The sequence below is a fragment of the Tupaia chinensis genome, unplaced genomic scaffold, assembly GCF_000334495.1.
Source record: "Tupaia chinensis unplaced genomic scaffold, TupChi_1.0 Scaffold000110_1, whole genome shotgun sequence".
NCBI classification, from domain to species: Eukaryota; Metazoa; Chordata; class Mammalia; order Scandentia; family Tupaiidae; genus Tupaia; species Tupaia belangeri.
Window position 1 is genome coordinate 2,316,537 of NW_006159574.1, and position 18,467 is coordinate 2,335,003.

Here is an 18,467-nt window from a genome sequence, read left to right on the forward strand (position 1 = left end):
TCCCTCTTTCTTCCTCTGATCAAATTTAAAAATAATAATAACAAGATTAAATAATGTTTTTAAAATATCTGTATCCAGAACAAGAAATTACAAATATTCCATTTGTTTTAATAAACAAAAATGTCTTCCTTTGTAAAATGTAAACATCCAATAAATAAAACATACCTGGTATTCCAGGTATAGAAACACTAGCAATTCACCTAGGAAAGACGTGAATCCCGGTATATTTGGGTTCTGTCCTAAATACAAAGCACTTTGCCAAAAGAACCAGGCCATTATGATTTAAAACTCTACTCTTTCACCTGGTTTCCTTACTCGAGTAAAAACTTCCATTTCTATAAAGTTTTGGCTGGACGGTTAAGCCGCAGGAAAGATCTGAAATATCTAAACGTCATTTGGCTAGAGGAAGGTGTTTTCTTGAGACATGGAGGCAGCCGTTCATCCTTCTGTGCTTGAATGCGTTCCTCAGCAAACTTCTTTCCTAAAGTCGTCAGAGTAAAGCACAGGACCTGGGCTCCTAGAAGGGTGGTTTGCCTCAACCTGCAGCGCACCCTTCAGGTGTTCTGCGTGTATGAGTGCCGAAGGTCTGCGGCGCCTGGAGACCTTGGTCCCCTCCACGCCCGGCTCCAGTGCTCCAGTGCTCCACCAGGCGCCGCAGGACATTCATGCTGGCCCCAGGAGACATGGTGGCAGCGCTGGGCTTCGAGCTGTCTTCTTTCTCTTTACCATGGGCATTTAAATTAACACGCTTCTGGGGCCAGCAGGTCGTGTGGTGGTTAAGGTACTAGACTCCCACATGGCCGACTGTGGTTCAAGGCCTGGATCTAGTGGCTTGCTTTCTTATTTTCTCTTTTTCTCTGGTCAAATTTTTAAAATAGTAATAAATAATAAAAAGTTTAACACACTTCTAACAGAATTTAGTGTGCGGGGCCAACAGATGGCATGAAGGTTAAGACAGCTGGGTCCCACACGGCTGACTGACTGGTTGAGTCCCAGACCGAGGGGCTTAAGAATCACCAGGCATGGGAACCAGCAGTTAGCGTAATGGCTATGTCGCTGGACTCCCACGTAGTCGACCGAGGTTCGCGTCCCAGACCCGAGGGCTTAAAACTCATGCGGGGCGCATGTGCGTGCGTGCCCAAGATCCCAAGAGGAGAATGGAGGAGAAGGGATTGCGGCGTGACCATCCCCCCTGGGGGGCGATTTCTCACTTTCTGTCTCTATGTCTCTCTCTCTCTGTCTGTCTGGTGAGCGCACGTGCCCTATAGTGAAAAACCTCTCCAAAAAAAAAAAGAATCACCAGGCGCATGTGAATATGTGCCCAAAATCTCAAGAGGAGAATGGAGGAGAAGAGATTGTAGCAAGGCCATCCCTCTAGGGGCTGATTTCTCACTTTTCTTCCTTTCCTCTGTCTCTCTCCAGTGAGCACACGTGCCCTATGGGGGAAAAAATGTAGTCCATGAGATGGCTTTATGGCATACTCAGCACAGCACAGTAACCACACAGAGCAGCCCGGAGAGAGATGTGTTTTCATGTGGCCAGATCATCCAGTGACGTGCTGTCAGTGCCAGGTCCTATGACATGAAGCAGAAGTGGTCTGCAGAGACCGGGGACCAAGAGCCCAGATTTGGGGGCCACATTGCCTCGCTGAGTGGACAGATGAGCCACTGTCACTTGGGACCTCCCTCCGGTGGTTGGCTTGTCCCTTGGGCATCCCGTGACTCCTGTGCTGCTTGTTCTTTCTAAGCTGCGGCTGCTGGACCAGATCATCTGATAACCAGGGTCTCTTTAGGCTTGACAGCCCAGTGAGTAGTGTTCAGTTCAGCACCCCACAAAGAGAGTGTTAGATCAGATGTGTTTATACTTAAAAATACGGAATTCTGCTCTTTTCATATTTTTATCTTTAAGCTTTCACTTCAGGGTCTTTCCTGATGTATCCTGATCCCACAGTGAAAGCTCTTACACGGTTGTAGGTACTGAGCCACTTCTGTTTAAGCTTTCACACTAGGGCCACTTCTGATATTCCCCTACCACAGTGAAAGCTCTTACACGGTTGTACACACTGAACCACTTCCGTTCTCCTTCTGGTTCCTTGATCTCCTGAATGCTGCTCGTGAGAGCTTATTTCTCTCTCCCTCTCCCTCTCCCTCTTCCTCTCCCTCCCTCTCTCTCTCTGTGGGGGGGGGCACAGACATCTGTTTTTGTTTTGCCTCACTTCAGCTGTGTTACTTCTGCAGAACTCCTCCGTCTCTTGTTACTTCTGCAGAACTCCTTCTCCGTCTCTTTCTCCCCCTAATTGCCAGGGGCACATGAGAGACAGCGGAGGCAGCGTGTGGGCGCAGCACCCCAGTGGTCCTGCTGCAGCCCCTCTCCTCCATTCCGGCAGGCTGTGGGGCACACAGGTGTGCATCACGTGCACACAGTGTGTTTTCCAGCTGCTGGGGCCAGAATCCCAAGTACAGTCAGCCACGTTAGATGGCTCCCACGCAGTGTATAACCACCGTGCTGTGGGGCTGGCCCTGGGTGTGTCTGATCCTGCCCAGGACTCCGCCATGGTTGTCTCAGAGGGCTAGGAGCCCGCCTGCACTGCCGTGGCCGAGTGCGTTTAAAAATGTGAGTCTCAGATGTGTTTGGGATTTAAGTTTTGACTCCACTTACAAGTGCATACGTCGGCCTTTTTACCGCATCACCGTGACTGGGACATGCTTACTCCCCAAGGGCGGTCAGTGGGCAGGGAGAGCTAGGTGAGGGCAGCCCTCGCCCATTCTTCCCAGAGCTCCGTGTTCTTAACCAATTTTGCATATTTTTTTTCTTTTGCCTATTAAAAGGTTTACTTTCTTCTTTATGCTCAGAAACAAAGAAACGGCCTTGCCCCCTCAACAGGGTCTCATCTTGAGGGAATGGGGGCAGAGCTAGTGACGGGAGGGGGCTGTTGGTGTGAGGTTGAATATGGAAGTTCTTTCTCCCCCCATCCCTGCTATTACTCCTCTCTTCAACGTCCCCCTCCAAAACATTTAGGTGTGAACACAACTTGCCACCCACGGGGTCTTGGGTAGGCACAGCTGTAGGAAAGAATTAATGCCCGCTTTCATTAAGACGTGGGTCCAGTGTCTTGGGGGAAAGGGGAGAGGGAGGGAACGGGTTGGTCGAGGGAGCTGCCGACTGGAGGAGAAGGGAAGAGAGGCTGGGACCCTTGCCCCCATAACAGTGGGGGTCTTGGTCCTGCCCCTGCCTCTCCCAGCACCATCCACTCCCTCCTGAGCCCCCCATCCTAGCAGAACTGGTCGTCATAGTCGTCCTTCATCCCCTTCAGCCAAAGCCGGGCAAAGTCCTTGAACACAATGTCATCGTCTGTGGCAATTGTGCATTTTAGAAGGGGCAAATATTTATGTAATCCTCTAAGATATATTTTTGGATCTAAATTATTTTTGAGATGTTAATGAACACTTTTTTATGACTTTGGTAAAATGACTATCATCACTGCTCACCAGTTGTTCTTCCATTCCTTACAGGCTTCTCTATAGCTTAGCTTTTAATGCCAGATTCCTGAGGCACCTTTGGTTTCTGATATCGTCCATGACAACACGGATGATCACAGGGTACGTGTTGCACAGTCTCACACGCTGAGTTTAAGGGGTGGACAGTGACACCAGTGAAGAATGTCTGAGCCGGTGTTTGTACGTATTACTTATAACTAGCTTGTTCCGCATTGGGGAAATCCACGTGCTCTCCGTCTCACTAGAAGTGCTAGTGCTCACTCGACCATTGTCTGTATGTAGTACTAAGAGCACGCATCTGGAGGTAAGGCTTGTTTGTAACATCGCGGTTATTCTTATTTTTTTTAAGTCAGAGACTTGAAATTTCTTTGCTCAACATGGCTGTCAACGTGAAAAATACAGGTTTTAAAGCAAATTTAACACCATTACTAACAATGTAGAAATTGGGTTTTTAAACTGTTTGAAGTCATTTTAATTTACTTTTTTTTTTTGAGAGTGTTTTTTTGCTATAGGGTGCATGCGCACGCCAGAAAGACAGAGAGACAGAGAGACAGAAAGCGAGAAATCACCCGCCCCCCACGGGGGGATGGCCACGCCGCAGTCCCTTCTCCATTCTCCTCTCGGGATCTTGGGCACGCATGCACACGCGCCAGGCGTGAGTTTAAGCTACCGGGTCCAGGATTCGAACCACAGTTGATTATATGGGAGTCCAGCAACATAGCCATTACTCCAATTGCTGGTCCCCAGTCATTCGATTTTTCAACATATGAATCATTATGAACCTTGAAATAGAATGTCTTCACCATATGTTAAGTGAACGTGTAATAGGTAGAAAGTTCACTTTTAAAACTGACTCAGCCCTGGGGCAGCATGCCGTATGGAGGTTAAGGCAGCTGGATCCTACATAGCAGCTCGGTGGTTTGAGTCCTGGACCCAACAGCTTGAAGGTCACATTGGGCACCTGTGTGTGCATGCCTTAGATCTGAAGAGGAGAATGGAGAAGAGATTTCAGCATGGTCATCCACCTGGGGTGGGAGGGGGGATGACTTTTCACTCTTTCTGTCTCTGGACAGTTCACACACCTTAGCAGAAACAAACAAAGATTGCTTCAGTCCATCCCCCTTCATAGCCCCCGGCAGAAGACTGAGCCGGCCCTCTGTACAGTGATGGAAAAGGTGTGTGGGTGACTCAGCTAACTCCCAAACGCTGGTGCTCACCGAGTGGTCGTGCCAGCACCTGCACCGCCATCCACGTGCGTGAGCTGACCTGTCCTGTGGGGGAGAGGCCCGTCCAGATTAGGGTGAGAGTGGGGGAGGAGGAGATGTTTTGTTTTGGTTTTCATTCTAGGAATTAGAATTTGGAAGTAAGAGTTCTGAGTGTGTGAGTGGGAGTCTAGAATTTACACGTGAATGCACTGCAGTCTAATTTGGTCGTGGGGACTTGTGTTGGGGCTCTGAGTTTTGAGTTTTTCCGAGTGTGTAGAGAGAAAGATCAGCATGTTTTAGTGACTCACCGTCATTCACCCGAGTCCCTTTATAAATGGATCCGGTGTCCAGACCGTACATGTGAGACAGACGGTCGGCTTGTGAACAGCACAGCTTTGAGTGCCTTTTGCGTGTTTCATCTGATCGTAACAGACCTACTGTGCTTATGGAGTGCCTGAGATGGTGCTGCTGCCAGTGACACTCCTGAGGGCTGAAAGATGACTGGTGTCCACAGTGGCCAGCAGAGAGAGACGAGGGCCACGCAGGGCAACCGAACGTCTAGAAAGCTTCTGTCCTTCGAGTTCCCACTAACCTGGGGTGTTGGGCATGTTTTGTGGTGCTGTGTTTTCGGTGCATTTCAGAGGCTTCTGAAGCTGCCACCCTTGGCTGTCATAAACGACAAGTTTGCTTAGGGTAAAAGGAGATGGGAGATCGGTGCGACAGGAAATTGCATTTACCTGAGTGTCCCCGCTTAGCAACAGACGCTGCTGCCATCCCGTCTGATGGTCACTTGTGTTTTTCTCTCGTGTGGAAAATGGGTCACAGCATGCAGAGGAAAGTGGGTTGTTGATTACAGTACATGATTCATGTTCTCTGACTTAGTGACGTTGTTCAGGAGTTTAAAATTTCATTGATTCTTAAGAGTCTAAAGTTTAAGTTTCTTTTTACTGGTTTAATTTGTTAAAGTACGTCAAGAACCTTATGGTGGATTTTTGGTTCTGTTTTGTTCTGTTTTTAGGTTTTTGCCATAGGGTGCATGGGCTTGCCAGAGGGTGACAGAGAGCGGAAGTAAGAAACGACGCCCCGGAGCATGGCCGCACTGCCACGTCTTCTCTTCCATTCTCCTCTCGGGGTTTTGGGCATATGTGCACATGTACGCAGTGTGATTTTCAGACCACCAGGTCCGGGACTCAGACCGCTGTCATCCCTGCGGGAGTCCAGCCCCGTAGCTACCATACCCCCGGTAGCCCAAACTTGACCTGGTTTGAATACAGTCCTGATAAATATCTCATCATATTTACTACAGTTCAGAGTAAAATTTAAAATAGAATTCCTGATCTTCTGAAAATGGCATTGAATTTAGTTTTCAAATAGCTTCTCAGCAAGACATGCATAGCGAGACTTCTGTGGTTGTGTTAAAGTGCGGCGGGTTCCCACGTCCTGCCTCTGAGACTAGCTTCGAGACTCCAGAGTCTGAAGCCACTAGGCGGCACAGGCTCCCCGCCCCCAGCAGGGAGGGGTGGCCCTGAATACAGTCCTGATAAATATCTCATCATATTTACTACAGTTCAGAGTAAAATTTAAAATAGAATTCCTGATCTTCTGAAAATGGCATTGAATTTAGTTTTCAAATAGCTTCTCAGCAAGACATGCATAGCGAGACTTCTGTGGTTGTGTTAAAGTGCGGCGGGTTCCCACGTCCTGCCTCTGAGACTAGCTTCGAGACTCCAGAGTCTGAAGCCACTAGGCGGCACAGGCTCCTCGCCCCAGGCAGGTAGGACTGCCCTTAGACCAATCCAGAGGGACCGTGAGCAGCAGCTTATTAGTTAGCCTACATTTTGCAGATAACATTTTTACTCATGTACCTCATTTGCAATATTGCCAATCAGCCAGCTTAGTGTCCTTGTGGAAAATGAAGGAAACCACATTCCACTTTTTCGCAAAGGTGTCATTCTTTACCAAAACATGGTGCAGATAGGTGCGCGTCCGGACACTGTTGGCATGCGCGGTGAGCGTGGTGTTTGCCCTTTGGTCCGTGGGTCTCAGGGCGTCTGCCGCAGCACTCTGAAAGGTTTGTAGGCACGAATACCTTCATTAGGAAGCGAGTATTGAGGCCAAGAAGCTCCTTAAGTTCGTGGAGAGGAGGAAGAGCAGTTTCCGCAGAGACCCGTGTGAAGGTTCGTGCGGAGGCAGAGGTGACGGATCTGCCTGAGGCCTCCCTGATGGCCTGAGACCCAGCCAACCCCCAGAGTTGTGAGTCAGCGTCCTTCACCGCAGGGAACTCTGGGACTTCCACGTGCACCTCAGTCTTTGAGAGTGGCCCTTTGCAGGGGGTCTTTACATCAGTGTTTATAACAAAAGGGTGGTGACCATGGGACCCTCACTTGATCCATGTCCTGCCACAGGGGCCATTGGCATGTCTGATCCTTCTTGCTTCTCAGTTTCTATCACTAAGTGGGAATGGTCGTTCTTTTTACTTACCTCCGAGGAGCTCCATGAGAGGAAATAACTCAGTTGGCTAGGTGTGTTCCTGTTTTCCGGGGAACCAGCGTATGGGTGTCATGCCTACTGTGCAGGTGTGCATCACTGATGAGGTGAGGGTGATGGTGAGGCTGCCCATGTCACCGTGTGTTCCCGTCAGAGCCAGCTAGTGTCCGTAGTTCTGTGTCCATGGCAAGGGGACTGAAAGGGGCTGACTGTTTTGTCACGGCATCAGTCAGTGTATTTCAGCGTCTTCCTTCTGTGTCAGCAGCTCGGTTCTCAGTCCCACTGGGCAGGTGGCCTGCTGCTGGGTGCTGTGGGGAGTAACCCAGGCAGGTCTGGCCAGGGTGGCAGTGCCATGCCTCTCTTCTCCCACATAACACCTTTTCCTGCCGTCCTGGCTGTAGCAGTGAGGCCGGACAGTTGTCATCTGTCCCGTCCTGTGTGTCCCTGCTGTGCTCGCACGTGGATGAGCGGCTCTGCTCCCTCCCTGCCTGCCTTCCGGCAATGGGGGAAACCTGCGCTGCCTCCTCGAGGAGAGGAGGCTGCCAGGTCTTGTGCCCAGAGCTTACCTGAACCAGGCACCACGGACACTCGGATGCTCCTGGGACTGCAGCCCGGCCCCCGAACCCCACTGGCAGTGACTGGGCGCACGTGCTGCTCTGCTCCTCCGTGCACGCTGCGGGCCGACGCCCGGTCGAGCTCATCGGACGCACACCTGTGCTTTCGTAGAAGTAGGTGCTCAGGGGAGGAAGAGGATGGTCTTGGCCACCGTAGACTTGGCATGCTCACGGGACCATGGGGCTTTCTAGTCTGGGGAGCGCTCGGCAGGTGAGCCCTATGGTCTGTTGGTTTTCATAGGGGGAGTTAGGCCTTTTAAATGTTAACTGTTTTGTTAGACAAGGCACTGGAGAAGAAGAAACCAATTCTAGGTGGGAGATGGAGATTTGATAGAGCATAATTCTTGGTGGTGAAAGGGATGGTGAACGACACTCGGGCCACCCTGCCCTGGGCTGCTCAGGGGTCATTAGCTCACACTAAGCCAGGAGTGGGACGGGTGCCATCGCCCAGCACCATGGACAGCAGAAGACAGCCGGCAGGAGAGGGCAACTGTTCTGAAAGGTTCTGATCTGGCTTCAGTATTGGACTGTGTCCAGCCTTCCTAACCGTAGGCAGGGGCTTGGCTGGGTGTGTCTCCATGAGGCCAGAGTCATGGGCATGGTCAGGTCGAAGAGAGGGGCAGGCAGCTGTCCTCAGGAAATGACGCCTGCGTCTGGGGTAGTGGCCTTGCTCCCTGCGGCCCTCTTTGGGGCCTCGGCCTCGGTGACTTCGTTTGCCCACTTGGTAGAAGGAGCAGGCACCTGGCCAAGTTCTGTACTGTTTTTTCTGGTTTTTTTTTTTTTTTTTTTTTTTTTTTTTTTTTTTTTTTAAATGACGGCTATTTTTAACCTCTTATCAAAGTGACTTTACCTTGCCTTCATGGAGTTTAACTGCTAATGTGAAATGTTGTATTTCCTGATTACATCTGTTTGGTATCATGTCTTAATTAGTGTTCAAACTAAGAATAAGTTCCCTACCCTCTCTCCCTCTCCCTCGATCCAAGGTCTGTGGTGCCGTTGCTCCAGGTGATATCAAGAGGCTCTCCCATGTCCTTTGAAGATTCCAGTCGGATCATCCCACTCTTTTACCTCTTCAGCTCCCTGTTTAGTCACTCGCTAGTTTCCATACATGACAACGAGTTCTTCGGTGATGCCATGGAAGGTAAGCGGTTCGAGGGTTGGGCTGTTACTGGCCACGTGGCCTGTCGGCGATCACAGGACAAGAGAAAGATGTTAAGGCCTCTGCTGTGTTGGGAAATGAAAAGAAAACGGAGGGTGGAAAAGCAGGGTGTGCTCCCCCTGCAGGTCAGAGACGGCCATCAATGATGCCGTTCACTCTGGAAGAGCTGGTAATGCTGTCTCGGTGCCTTCGGGATGCCTGTCTGGGGATCATCAAGCTGGCTTACCCAGAAACAAAGCCGGAAGTTCGCCAAGAGTACGTGCTAGCATTCCAGAGCATCGGCGTCACCACCAGTTCTGAGATGCAGCAGTGCATACAGGTGGAGCAGAAACGCTGGATCCAGCTGTTCAAGGTACAGGGGTGGAGGGGTTTGGTTTTTGCTTACTGAGGTTGCATGATGCATAAATTTATCTTCACAAGAATAGAAATGCAGGTTTATTTCAGACATAATTTTAATTTGCAAAACTTTTTAGTTTTTGTTGTAGGGTACATGTCCCCAGAGGGAAACAGAAAGTGAGAAATCGTCCCCTGGAGGGTTGGCTACACTGCAGTCCCTTCTCTGTTTCTCTTAGGGTTTTTGGGACGGACATGTGCACTAGATGTGATTTTCAAGCCACCAAGGTTTTAAGGTTTTTTTGTTTGTTTGTTTGTTTGTTTTTTTTTTTTTTTTTAGAGATAGATTTTTGCTGGAACCAGCAGGTGGCATGGTGGTTAAGGCGCTGGACACTCCCACGTGGCTGACCATGGTTCTAGTCCCGGACCTGGTGGCTTGCTTTCTCACTTTCTCTCTCTCTCGTCTCTCTTGTCTCTCTGTGATCAAATTAAAAAATAAATGAATGAGTATGTAAAATTTAATTAAATAATTCTTTAAAAAAAAAAGATATTTCCTGTAGGGCATGTGTGTGCTTCCCGGAAAGACAGAGACAGACAGCAAGAAATCACCCCACAAGGGGAGTGATGGCCACGCCGTAGTCCCTTCTCCATTCTCCTCTTGGGCTCTTGGGCATGAATTCTCCTCTTGGGATCTTGGGCATGCACGCACACATGCCCGGCATGAGTTTAAGACGCCCAGTCCAGGACTTGAACCACAGTTGACTATGTGAAATTCCAGCGATGTAACCATTATGCTATCTGCTGGTCCCAAGCCACCAAATCTTGAGACGAGATTCAAACCGCTCAGTCCCGCTGCCCTAACCACCCTGCCGCTGGCTGTCCCAGTTTGCAAAACTTTTCTGTTAAGGAAAGTCTGTTTCACGTTTGTTTGTTCTTGCTATAGGGCATGCAAGGGAGAGAGAGAACCCCTTATGGGGCATGATTACACTGCAGCTCCCCCCTTCATTTTTCCATCTTGCCAGGATTTGGGGCACAGGCACACACAAGCCCAGCATGTTTTTCTAACCACGAGAGCCAGGTTTCACGCCACAGACAGCCATGTGGGTTCTAGGTCCCTGCACACTGCACATCAGTTCTGTGCTTCGGGCCGGCCCCGCATTTGCTTCACTTAAAAATGTGTTTTTGGGACCAGAAGATGGCATAGTAGTTATGTTGCTGGACTCCCACATAGTCGACCATGGTGCAAGTCCTAGACCTGGTGGTTAAAACTCATGCCAGGGGTGTTTGTGTGTGTGCCCAAAATCCTGCAAGGTGACTGGAGGAGAAGGGATTATGGTGTGGCCATCTCTCCAGAGGGTGATTTCTCTCTTTCTGCCTCTAAATACAAGCTTTTAAAGATACTTTAATTTTTCATTAAGGTGGAAATTTAATTTTCTGTTAAAACTAAAACTGCTGAGGCTTGCAGGTGGCACTGGATTTCCATGGCCAACATTGTTTGAGTCCTGGACCTGGTGGCTGGCTTTTTTTTCTTCACTTCTCTCTCTCTCTTCCTCTCTTGCTCTTCTTCTTTCTCTGTCCCTCTCTGGTCAAATTAAAATAAATAAGTTAAATAAAATACTTCTAAAAAAAGTTTAAAGCCTCTTACAGATATTTTTTCTAATTTCTTAAAAAGATGATTAACAAAGGTGGAATACATTATTAGTTTCTTAATACAAGTTGTGTATGATTCATTTAAAAAATCTTCATTTTTAGCAAACTTGGGGAAGAGCAGTTAGGCTTTGCCATGGCTGGGATATTGGCAGGAAACCACTGCCACCAGAACATAGCTGTTGAGGCAGAAAAAAAGAAAAGAGAGCGAGTGCTTGACTTCCCGTGAAATCTCTGCAGCAAACACAGCTAGTCAGCTAAAATTGCTCATTAAAGGAGCAAGAGCAGACGAAGCGCATTTCCCAAATTGAATGCTGGATTTACGGCCCGCTTAGTCTTCGCGACCTCTCGCACACTAATGTTCCCATGGAGTCATCAGCCCTCCCTGTGGGTCTTTTATCACTGCTTTTGTCAAGCGATCTATTTAATTGAAAGAAGTTAATTGAATGAAAATGATCAACTAAGCTTGTATTAATATTGCTAATGGAACTTTCTTCTTGGCCATGTTTGGAGAGAGATGTCAAACTAGACTTTAGGAAAGGCCCATTAATGCTTGCACTTAACCTGATGGGCTAATTAAGGAATGCTTATTCATCCTACAAGTCCTCAGAGTCTCTCTGCAGCCCATTCGCCTGGTTTTACAACACGTTTCTCTTACGAGCCAGAGCATTAGCAGCAGGGAGAGTAACTGATAATGTTCTGATAGCACTGGATACAGTACTAATGCCTCGTTGGAGTTATAATTTGTGCAGATTGATGTAATATGTTTGCTCAATTTATTTTAATTACCTACCACTCTGGTCCTTTAAAGTAAACTCGAGGTCACACAGTCCTTACTGTCCCTTCGTAAAGACTGACCATTTTCCATCTTTTCTAGCTAAAAAAAGCGATCTCACCCACGTAAACTTACGATTCAACAGTAATCCTTTGCTCAGTGTAGACATTATGGTAGCATATGTGTTTCCTTTCAGTATTTAATTAGTCTTTGGGATCTTTATTAAATAAAGTTTTCCATTAAGTAGGATATCAGGTTTTGTGTACACTATCAGATAATTTCATTGTTTTATAGCAGCTATTAAAAGTTTCATAATTTTTGTATGACAGGCTTATCTTTAGGACTTTGAAGTCTCCGAATTTATTAATAATATGAGGTATTTGCAATCCGAGCCCTGTTTTGTTTAGCTTTAGCTGTAAATGAAAATTCTGTAGTGAACTCTTTCCTGATGACTCATTGCTACTGTGTTGGTCATGACACTGGACGTATTAGGGTAGGAGCTCCCTTCTCTCTTTCAGGTAGAGGGTCGTTTTAGGTCTGAAATCAAGCATGAAAGGTTAGAGGTCTTTTCAGTGTAGAATTTTTCAAAGATAATTTTTTGAAAGGATTCCTATTCTTTGGCCAAAAAGTATAACCCCTGAATCATTTCATGTTACCTGTTACTGGGCTGAGCCCCAAAATAATAAGAATTGAGACACAAACTTTGAATAACTGGTTATTTTTCCTTTTGGGGAAAAAAAATCTCTCCTATGAAATAATAAGAACTTACACCTGAGTGGTTACTGTTCAGCTAGCATTCTAAGTGCTTTACACATGTTAATCCAGCTGGTACAGGTGGGCGCTTCCCAGACAGCGTCCTGATCCACAGTGGGAGAGCCAGTCGCTGCTCCACACCCTTCACTCTGAAAGGCACTGAAACAAAACTTCATCAGCATTTTTCATACATTACATTGCTGGTTTTTTGTTTTTTTGGTTCTTTCTTTTTTTTTTGGAGAAGTTTTTGCTATAGGGAGCGTGCGCTTGCCAGACAAACAGAGAGAGACAGAGAGCTAGAAAGTGAGAAATCACCCCCCAGGGGGGATGGCCACGCCGCATTCCCTTCTCCTCCATTCTCCTCTCGGGATCTTGGGCACACACGCACATGCGCCCCGCGTAAGTTTAAGCCACTGGGTCCGAGACTTGAACCACAGTCAGCCACATGGGAGTCCAGCGACCTAGCCATTACACCAACTGCTGGTCCCTACACTGCCAAATTTGAGTTGAAGAATTCAAGGTAGAATTAACCAAAGAATGTAAAAGTTGTTTGCCGTGACTTCCTGCCTTCCGTTGATTTCGGCAGAGTTGCCACAAGTGATGAGACCTGAGTCTTTCAACACCGGCTGCTTTCCTTTTTCAGTCTTATGATGGTCCTCTCGAACTAATTTGTGAGAGAGGCTTTGTTGGCTGGTCACAGGACATAGAATTTTAAGTGGATAGAGTCATCTTTCTCTGTCACTGTAAGAATTGAGGTCATTTTCTAAGCCCTGCATTGACACTACTAAAACAGTTTATGCATTCATCAAATTTATAAACTCCTCTCGAAGTGTAATTTATAGCCGGGCTTGCGTTAGCTCCACGAGGGCAGAGGCGGTCCCATCTCGGTAGGTCTTCGTGTGCTGCTACCAAGCTTATGGGCTTACCTCCAGGGACAGTCGGCAGGGGAGGGGGGCGAGGGTCCTGCGCCTCTCTGACCCGTACGAACTGTGCAGAGAGGAGAGCGATCTCTTGGGGGATCCATAGAAAACTTGTGGAAACTGAATATTGTGGCCAACCGACGCATATGTTTCCCCCCAATTTTTTTAAAATTTTGCCAGAGGGCACATGTGCTTGCCAAGAGATACAGTGAGAAAAGACATCTCTCTCTCACACACACACACACACACACACACACACACACACACACACATTTTGGGAATGGTCTGTCCGCAGTCCATTCCCCTCCCCTCTCCTTCCGGGATTCTGAACACGTACTCGACACACACCAGCATATCTCTCAAGCTGCCAGGTCTGGGACTTGAACTCTGGAGTCAGCCATTGGGAGCCAACTGCCTTAAATACTAGGCCACAGAGCCAGCCCATGTTTCAGAAATTTTCTTACATTAAAATAAGCTCATGCTTACATTCCATTTCCCATGAACTCTTGAGGTCCCCTTATAGGGTATGAGTGAATTTCACTTTCTTGGTGTTAATTTGTCTAATTTTATTTTCAAAACAGCTTTTTATGCCTTCATGAAAATGTGTACCAGAGAGAGAAGGAGAGAGACTAGCAGCCTCCGTGGGGTCTGGTCATGGCGAGACCCCCTCCTTCCAGCCTCTTAGGTCCTGGGCAGCTGTGCAGGTGCCAGTCTGTCCTCAGCCGGCAGGCTGGAGCCTCTGTGTCGGGTCCAGCTCCCTGCAGCAGTTGGTAACTGTCCATGCCAGCTGCAGGTGCCATGCAGCATGGCTGGCCGTGGCTGGCTCCCGTTGAAATGGGCCATGTCTTTTTCCGTCTTTGTTTCTGTTTTATTTTCCAACTACTGCTTAAAATGGATACTTTAACAATGAACTTTGTAGTGTTTTAAACATGTACTAGAAAATACTGTCATCTTTCAAAATAGAACAGTTGGAACAAGTGATAGCCCTAAGGGCTCTGTCACGGTCCACACAACCAGCTCTAATTAGTGGTGACTCAGGCCTGCGTTGGCCGACCCTCCCAACAGCATCCAGCCAGGTAGTCTGCGCTGCCATAGGGCAGGGTGTGGTTTCTCCCCTTACCAGACACCCTGGCTCAGCCTGCACCCGGGGATCATAAGTGGATCAGCCCGAGCTCCTGTCCCTGCAGGGTCACGGTGTCGTGACAGAGATGAACACTCGCCGGAGACAGGGCAGCGGAGCATGGGGATGGGCAGAGCTGTGCACACCCTCTTGCCGTGTAGTCACTTCAGGAAAACCGTCTTTCTCCCGGGAGATAGTGTTCTCAGAGCTGTGTGACCAGTTCTGTCATATTTCACTTTAATATCTTTTTCGCTATTAAGTCAAATTAAAAATAATTCTCATTTGATGTATTTACTGCCTGTAAATTGTGTGATCTTACATGTGCTTTGCACTGAGCTTTCTGAAGAATGAGCTGAGCTTCTTGGTTTACCTGGCAGAGTTTACATACCAGGATTAAGATAGAGAGGTGATTCCTGTATATTACAGTGTGGTTTCTTTCCCCAGTCGCCTTCCATGTCGTGTCACATGTGTGTTATGTTATGATACGGTGGTATGGGTAATGCTAGGGCATGTTTCTCCAAGGTCAGTTAAGCGAGATTTTCTTGGGATCATTGTGACCAGTGAGCTCAGATGCTCAGGCATCTTGTGAAAACAGTGCCTGTTGGCTTATAATCTTCAACAGGGACAGCTATCAAAGTGTGATTTTTTTCCGTTTGTTTTTAAGGGGTCGCTATATTTCTTTCTTTCTTTTTTTTTTTTTTTTTTTAAAGAGAGATTTTTGCTATAGGGTGTGTGCACTCCCAGGAAAGAGAGAGACAGAGACAGAAAATGAGGAAACCTCCCCCCACCGCCCCAGTGGGGAGGGCCGTGCTGCAATCCCTTCTCCTCCGTTCTCCTCCCAGGATCTTGGGCGCATACGCACATGTACCCAGCCTGAGTTTAAGTCTCCAGATCCAGGACTCAGCCCCGCAGTCAGGATACGTGGGGACCCAGCGACATAACCCTTACACCACCTACTGCTTCCAAGGGGGCCTTATTGATCTCTTCAATGTTGGGTGTAAAACTGGCTTATAAATAACACCTATTTTTATTTCAGGTAGTACATCATGGAGCATGTGCAACAATTGTGTGCATTTCCAAGTATTTACTTAAATAATTATTAGTTTCTGAGCATTTAACCTAAGGTATTATTTGTTTATTTTAGGGTTTTTGCCATAGGGTGCACATGCCTTGTGAAAGCACTGTAAAACCCAAGGAAGTCTTCATTTGATGCTCTGAACAGAGAGAGTTTAGGGTGAGGATTGACATTTCACATTTAGCATGTTGTTTAAGAACTTTGCTTGAGCCAACCCTGACTTTCAGGAAATCAAAATGGCAGCATTACCAACCTGAGGGCCCAGCAGTATAGAAAAGGAACTGCCCCTCTTTTGAAGGAGGCCATCAACTGTGATTGCAAAGTCTAGACTGCCTGACATACTGGTAACCAATTTTTTGTGGTCGGTCCTAACAGGTCTTTTGTTTAAGGGAATTAAGGCTATGCTGAAGGCAGAGAGGTGGAGCACATAAAAAGCAATTCTGTTTTCCACACCTCAGGGCATCTGTGCCAAGGTGGCTGTGTGCACCAACATCAGGGATGGGAATCCCTCCTCCTGGGAGCCAAGAGGAAGTCTCTCAGAACTAGAATGGAGGGGCCAGCAGGTGGTATAGTGGTTAAGGCGCTGGACTCCCATGTGGCTGATTGCCGTTTGAGTCCCTGACCCGGCGGCTTGAAACTCATGCCAGGTGTGTGTACATGTATGCCCAAGATCCTGAGAGGTGAATGGAGAAGAAAGGATTGCAGCGTGACCATCCCCCCTGGGAGTGATTGCTTGCTTTCTCTCTCTGTCTTTCCCTGTCTCTGGCAAGTGCATACACCCTATAGGAAAAATCTCTCAAAAATAAAACAAAAAACTACAAGAAAAAAATGTTATCCAAATCAATCCAGCTTCAGAGACATTCTAGTAGTGACAAATGCCCCTTCCAAAAAAAAAAAAGCGATGAAGTATTCTTTGTGCTGATGACATAGCTTAAAAAAAAAAGGTAAAACAAAATTTTGCATTTTTACCAAACTTGATAAAAGCTAGGATTTCAAACTGCACAGTCAGCAGGACAGGCATCACAGACACACTTTTTCTCCAGCACCTTCATCCTTGTGCCTGGTCTGTTTGGGCATCTCCGTTCTCTGTAGGCACATTCCTGTCCTTGCCGGCAACAGCCTGTCCCTTTCTCTTTCCCAAAAAACACCTTCTCCCCGGGCGGTGCAGGCCTTCTTAGGCCCAGGCTCTGGCTGTGGAGGAGCAGGTCACACAGTCCACCTTGCAGGCTTTCTTGGTTCCTCCTTCACTTTGGCTTCATCTTCTTTTAAAATTTAATTTAAAGCATTTTTTTATTTAACTTTATGTGTTTACTTGTTTAATTTTATCAGAGGGGATTGTGGGGGGGCGAGTGAGAAGGCAAGCCGCCAGGTCCAGGACTCGAACTGTGTTCAGCCATGTGGGAATCCAGCACCCTTAACCACCATGCTACCTGCTGGCCCTGGCTTCATCTAATTTAGCCTCTCCTTCAGCCTTCCTCTTGAATGGAGGGACATGGGCGCTGGGCGTGGAGGGTGCTGCAAGTGCAGACTTTGATCAGTCTGGGGGTTGTTCTTGCCTCTTCTTCACACTGCTCCTTGTGGCTTCTTAGAATGTGTATTTTTACTTAAAATTCAGAAGAAAGGAATCAGCAGGTGGTGTGGTTAAAGCTGGATTTCATGTGGCTGACTGCCCTTCCCGAACCCCATACCTAGTGTTTTGAAGATTACTCCAGGTACATGTGTCTACGCCCAAAACCCCAAGAAGAGAATCCAGGAAAAGGGATTGTGGGTTGGTCACCTCCCTGGGGGTAATTTCTCACTTTCTCTTTCTATCCAGCCAGCGCACATGCCCTATAGCAAACTTGAAAGAGTAAAAAATACTTAGTGGAAAAATAGTTTATCATGTGGAAAAAAATTTTCTTAGTTGAGTTTTTAGGTATATTGTATGTAGTTTCTACAAAAGCATTTCAATTTTATTTTTATTTATTTTTTTGTCCAATTTTTTTGTTTGTTTTAGAGTTTTACTGTAGGGTACATGTGCTCACCAGACAGACTGAAAGAGACGGAGATAGAGTGCAAGAGACTGCCCCAATGGGATGACCTCAGATAGAGTGCAAGAGACTGCCCCAATGGGATGGCCTCAGCAGCCCTTTCTCCTCCGTTCTCCTTTTGGGATTTTGGGCATGCATGCACACGTGCCTGGTGTGAGTTTTAAGCTGCCAGGTTCAGGACTTGAACTGTGGTCGACTACATGGGAGTCCTGTGATATAATCATGATGCCATCTGCTGGTCCCCCATTTTACTTTTTAAAATTATGCGCCATGTAGTATTCAAGACAGACTTACCATTCTTTTTTTTCTTTCTTCTTTTTTTTTAAGGATTAGTTTATTTAACTTTACTTATTTATTTATTTAAATTTTACTGGAGAGGGGCAGTGAGAGAGAGAGGAGGGGAAAGTGAGAAAGCAAGCTGCCAGGTCTGGGACTGGAACCACAGTCAGCCACGTGGGAGTCCAGTACCTTTACCCTTCATACCACCTGCTGGCCCCATCCTTACAGTCCTTTTATTATTATTTTAAGTTTTGCAGTAGGGTGTGTGTGCTCACCAGAGAGAAACAGAGAGAGAGGGAGAAAGGAAACCACCAGGTCCAGGACTCAAACCACAGTCAGCACGTGGAAGTCCAGCACCTCAACCCGCACGCCAGACTTACAGCTCTTTATAAGAGGCAGTGTTAAGACATTTGATTTGGTTTTTATCTGAAATTAGAATCTAAGGTGTCCAACATTTTCACTGGCATTCTTTTTTAAGGCTCATCAACAAGCTTGGTTTTTTTTTATTTATTTTTAGCAATGTTTAATTATCTTGGTACATTTCTCTTCAATAGAAACCCATTTTTTTTTTTT

At 47.2% G+C, this 18,467-nt stretch overlaps 1 protein-coding gene across 1 annotated transcript in view; it reads left to right on the forward strand.

The window, feature by feature from the left end:
• Positions 1–18,467, forward strand: part of UBE3C (ubiquitin protein ligase E3C) — a 112,835-nt gene that overhangs the window by 40,162 nt on the left and 54,206 nt on the right. The window contains exons 11-13 of the mRNA XM_006143828.2: positions 3,513–3,599; positions 8,787–8,944; positions 9,088–9,314. Of these exons, the coding sequence (XP_006143890.1) occupies positions 3,513–3,599; positions 8,787–8,944; positions 9,088–9,314 (472 nt within the window). The remainder of the gene's footprint in view (positions 1–3,512; positions 3,600–8,786; positions 8,945–9,087; positions 9,315–18,467) is intronic.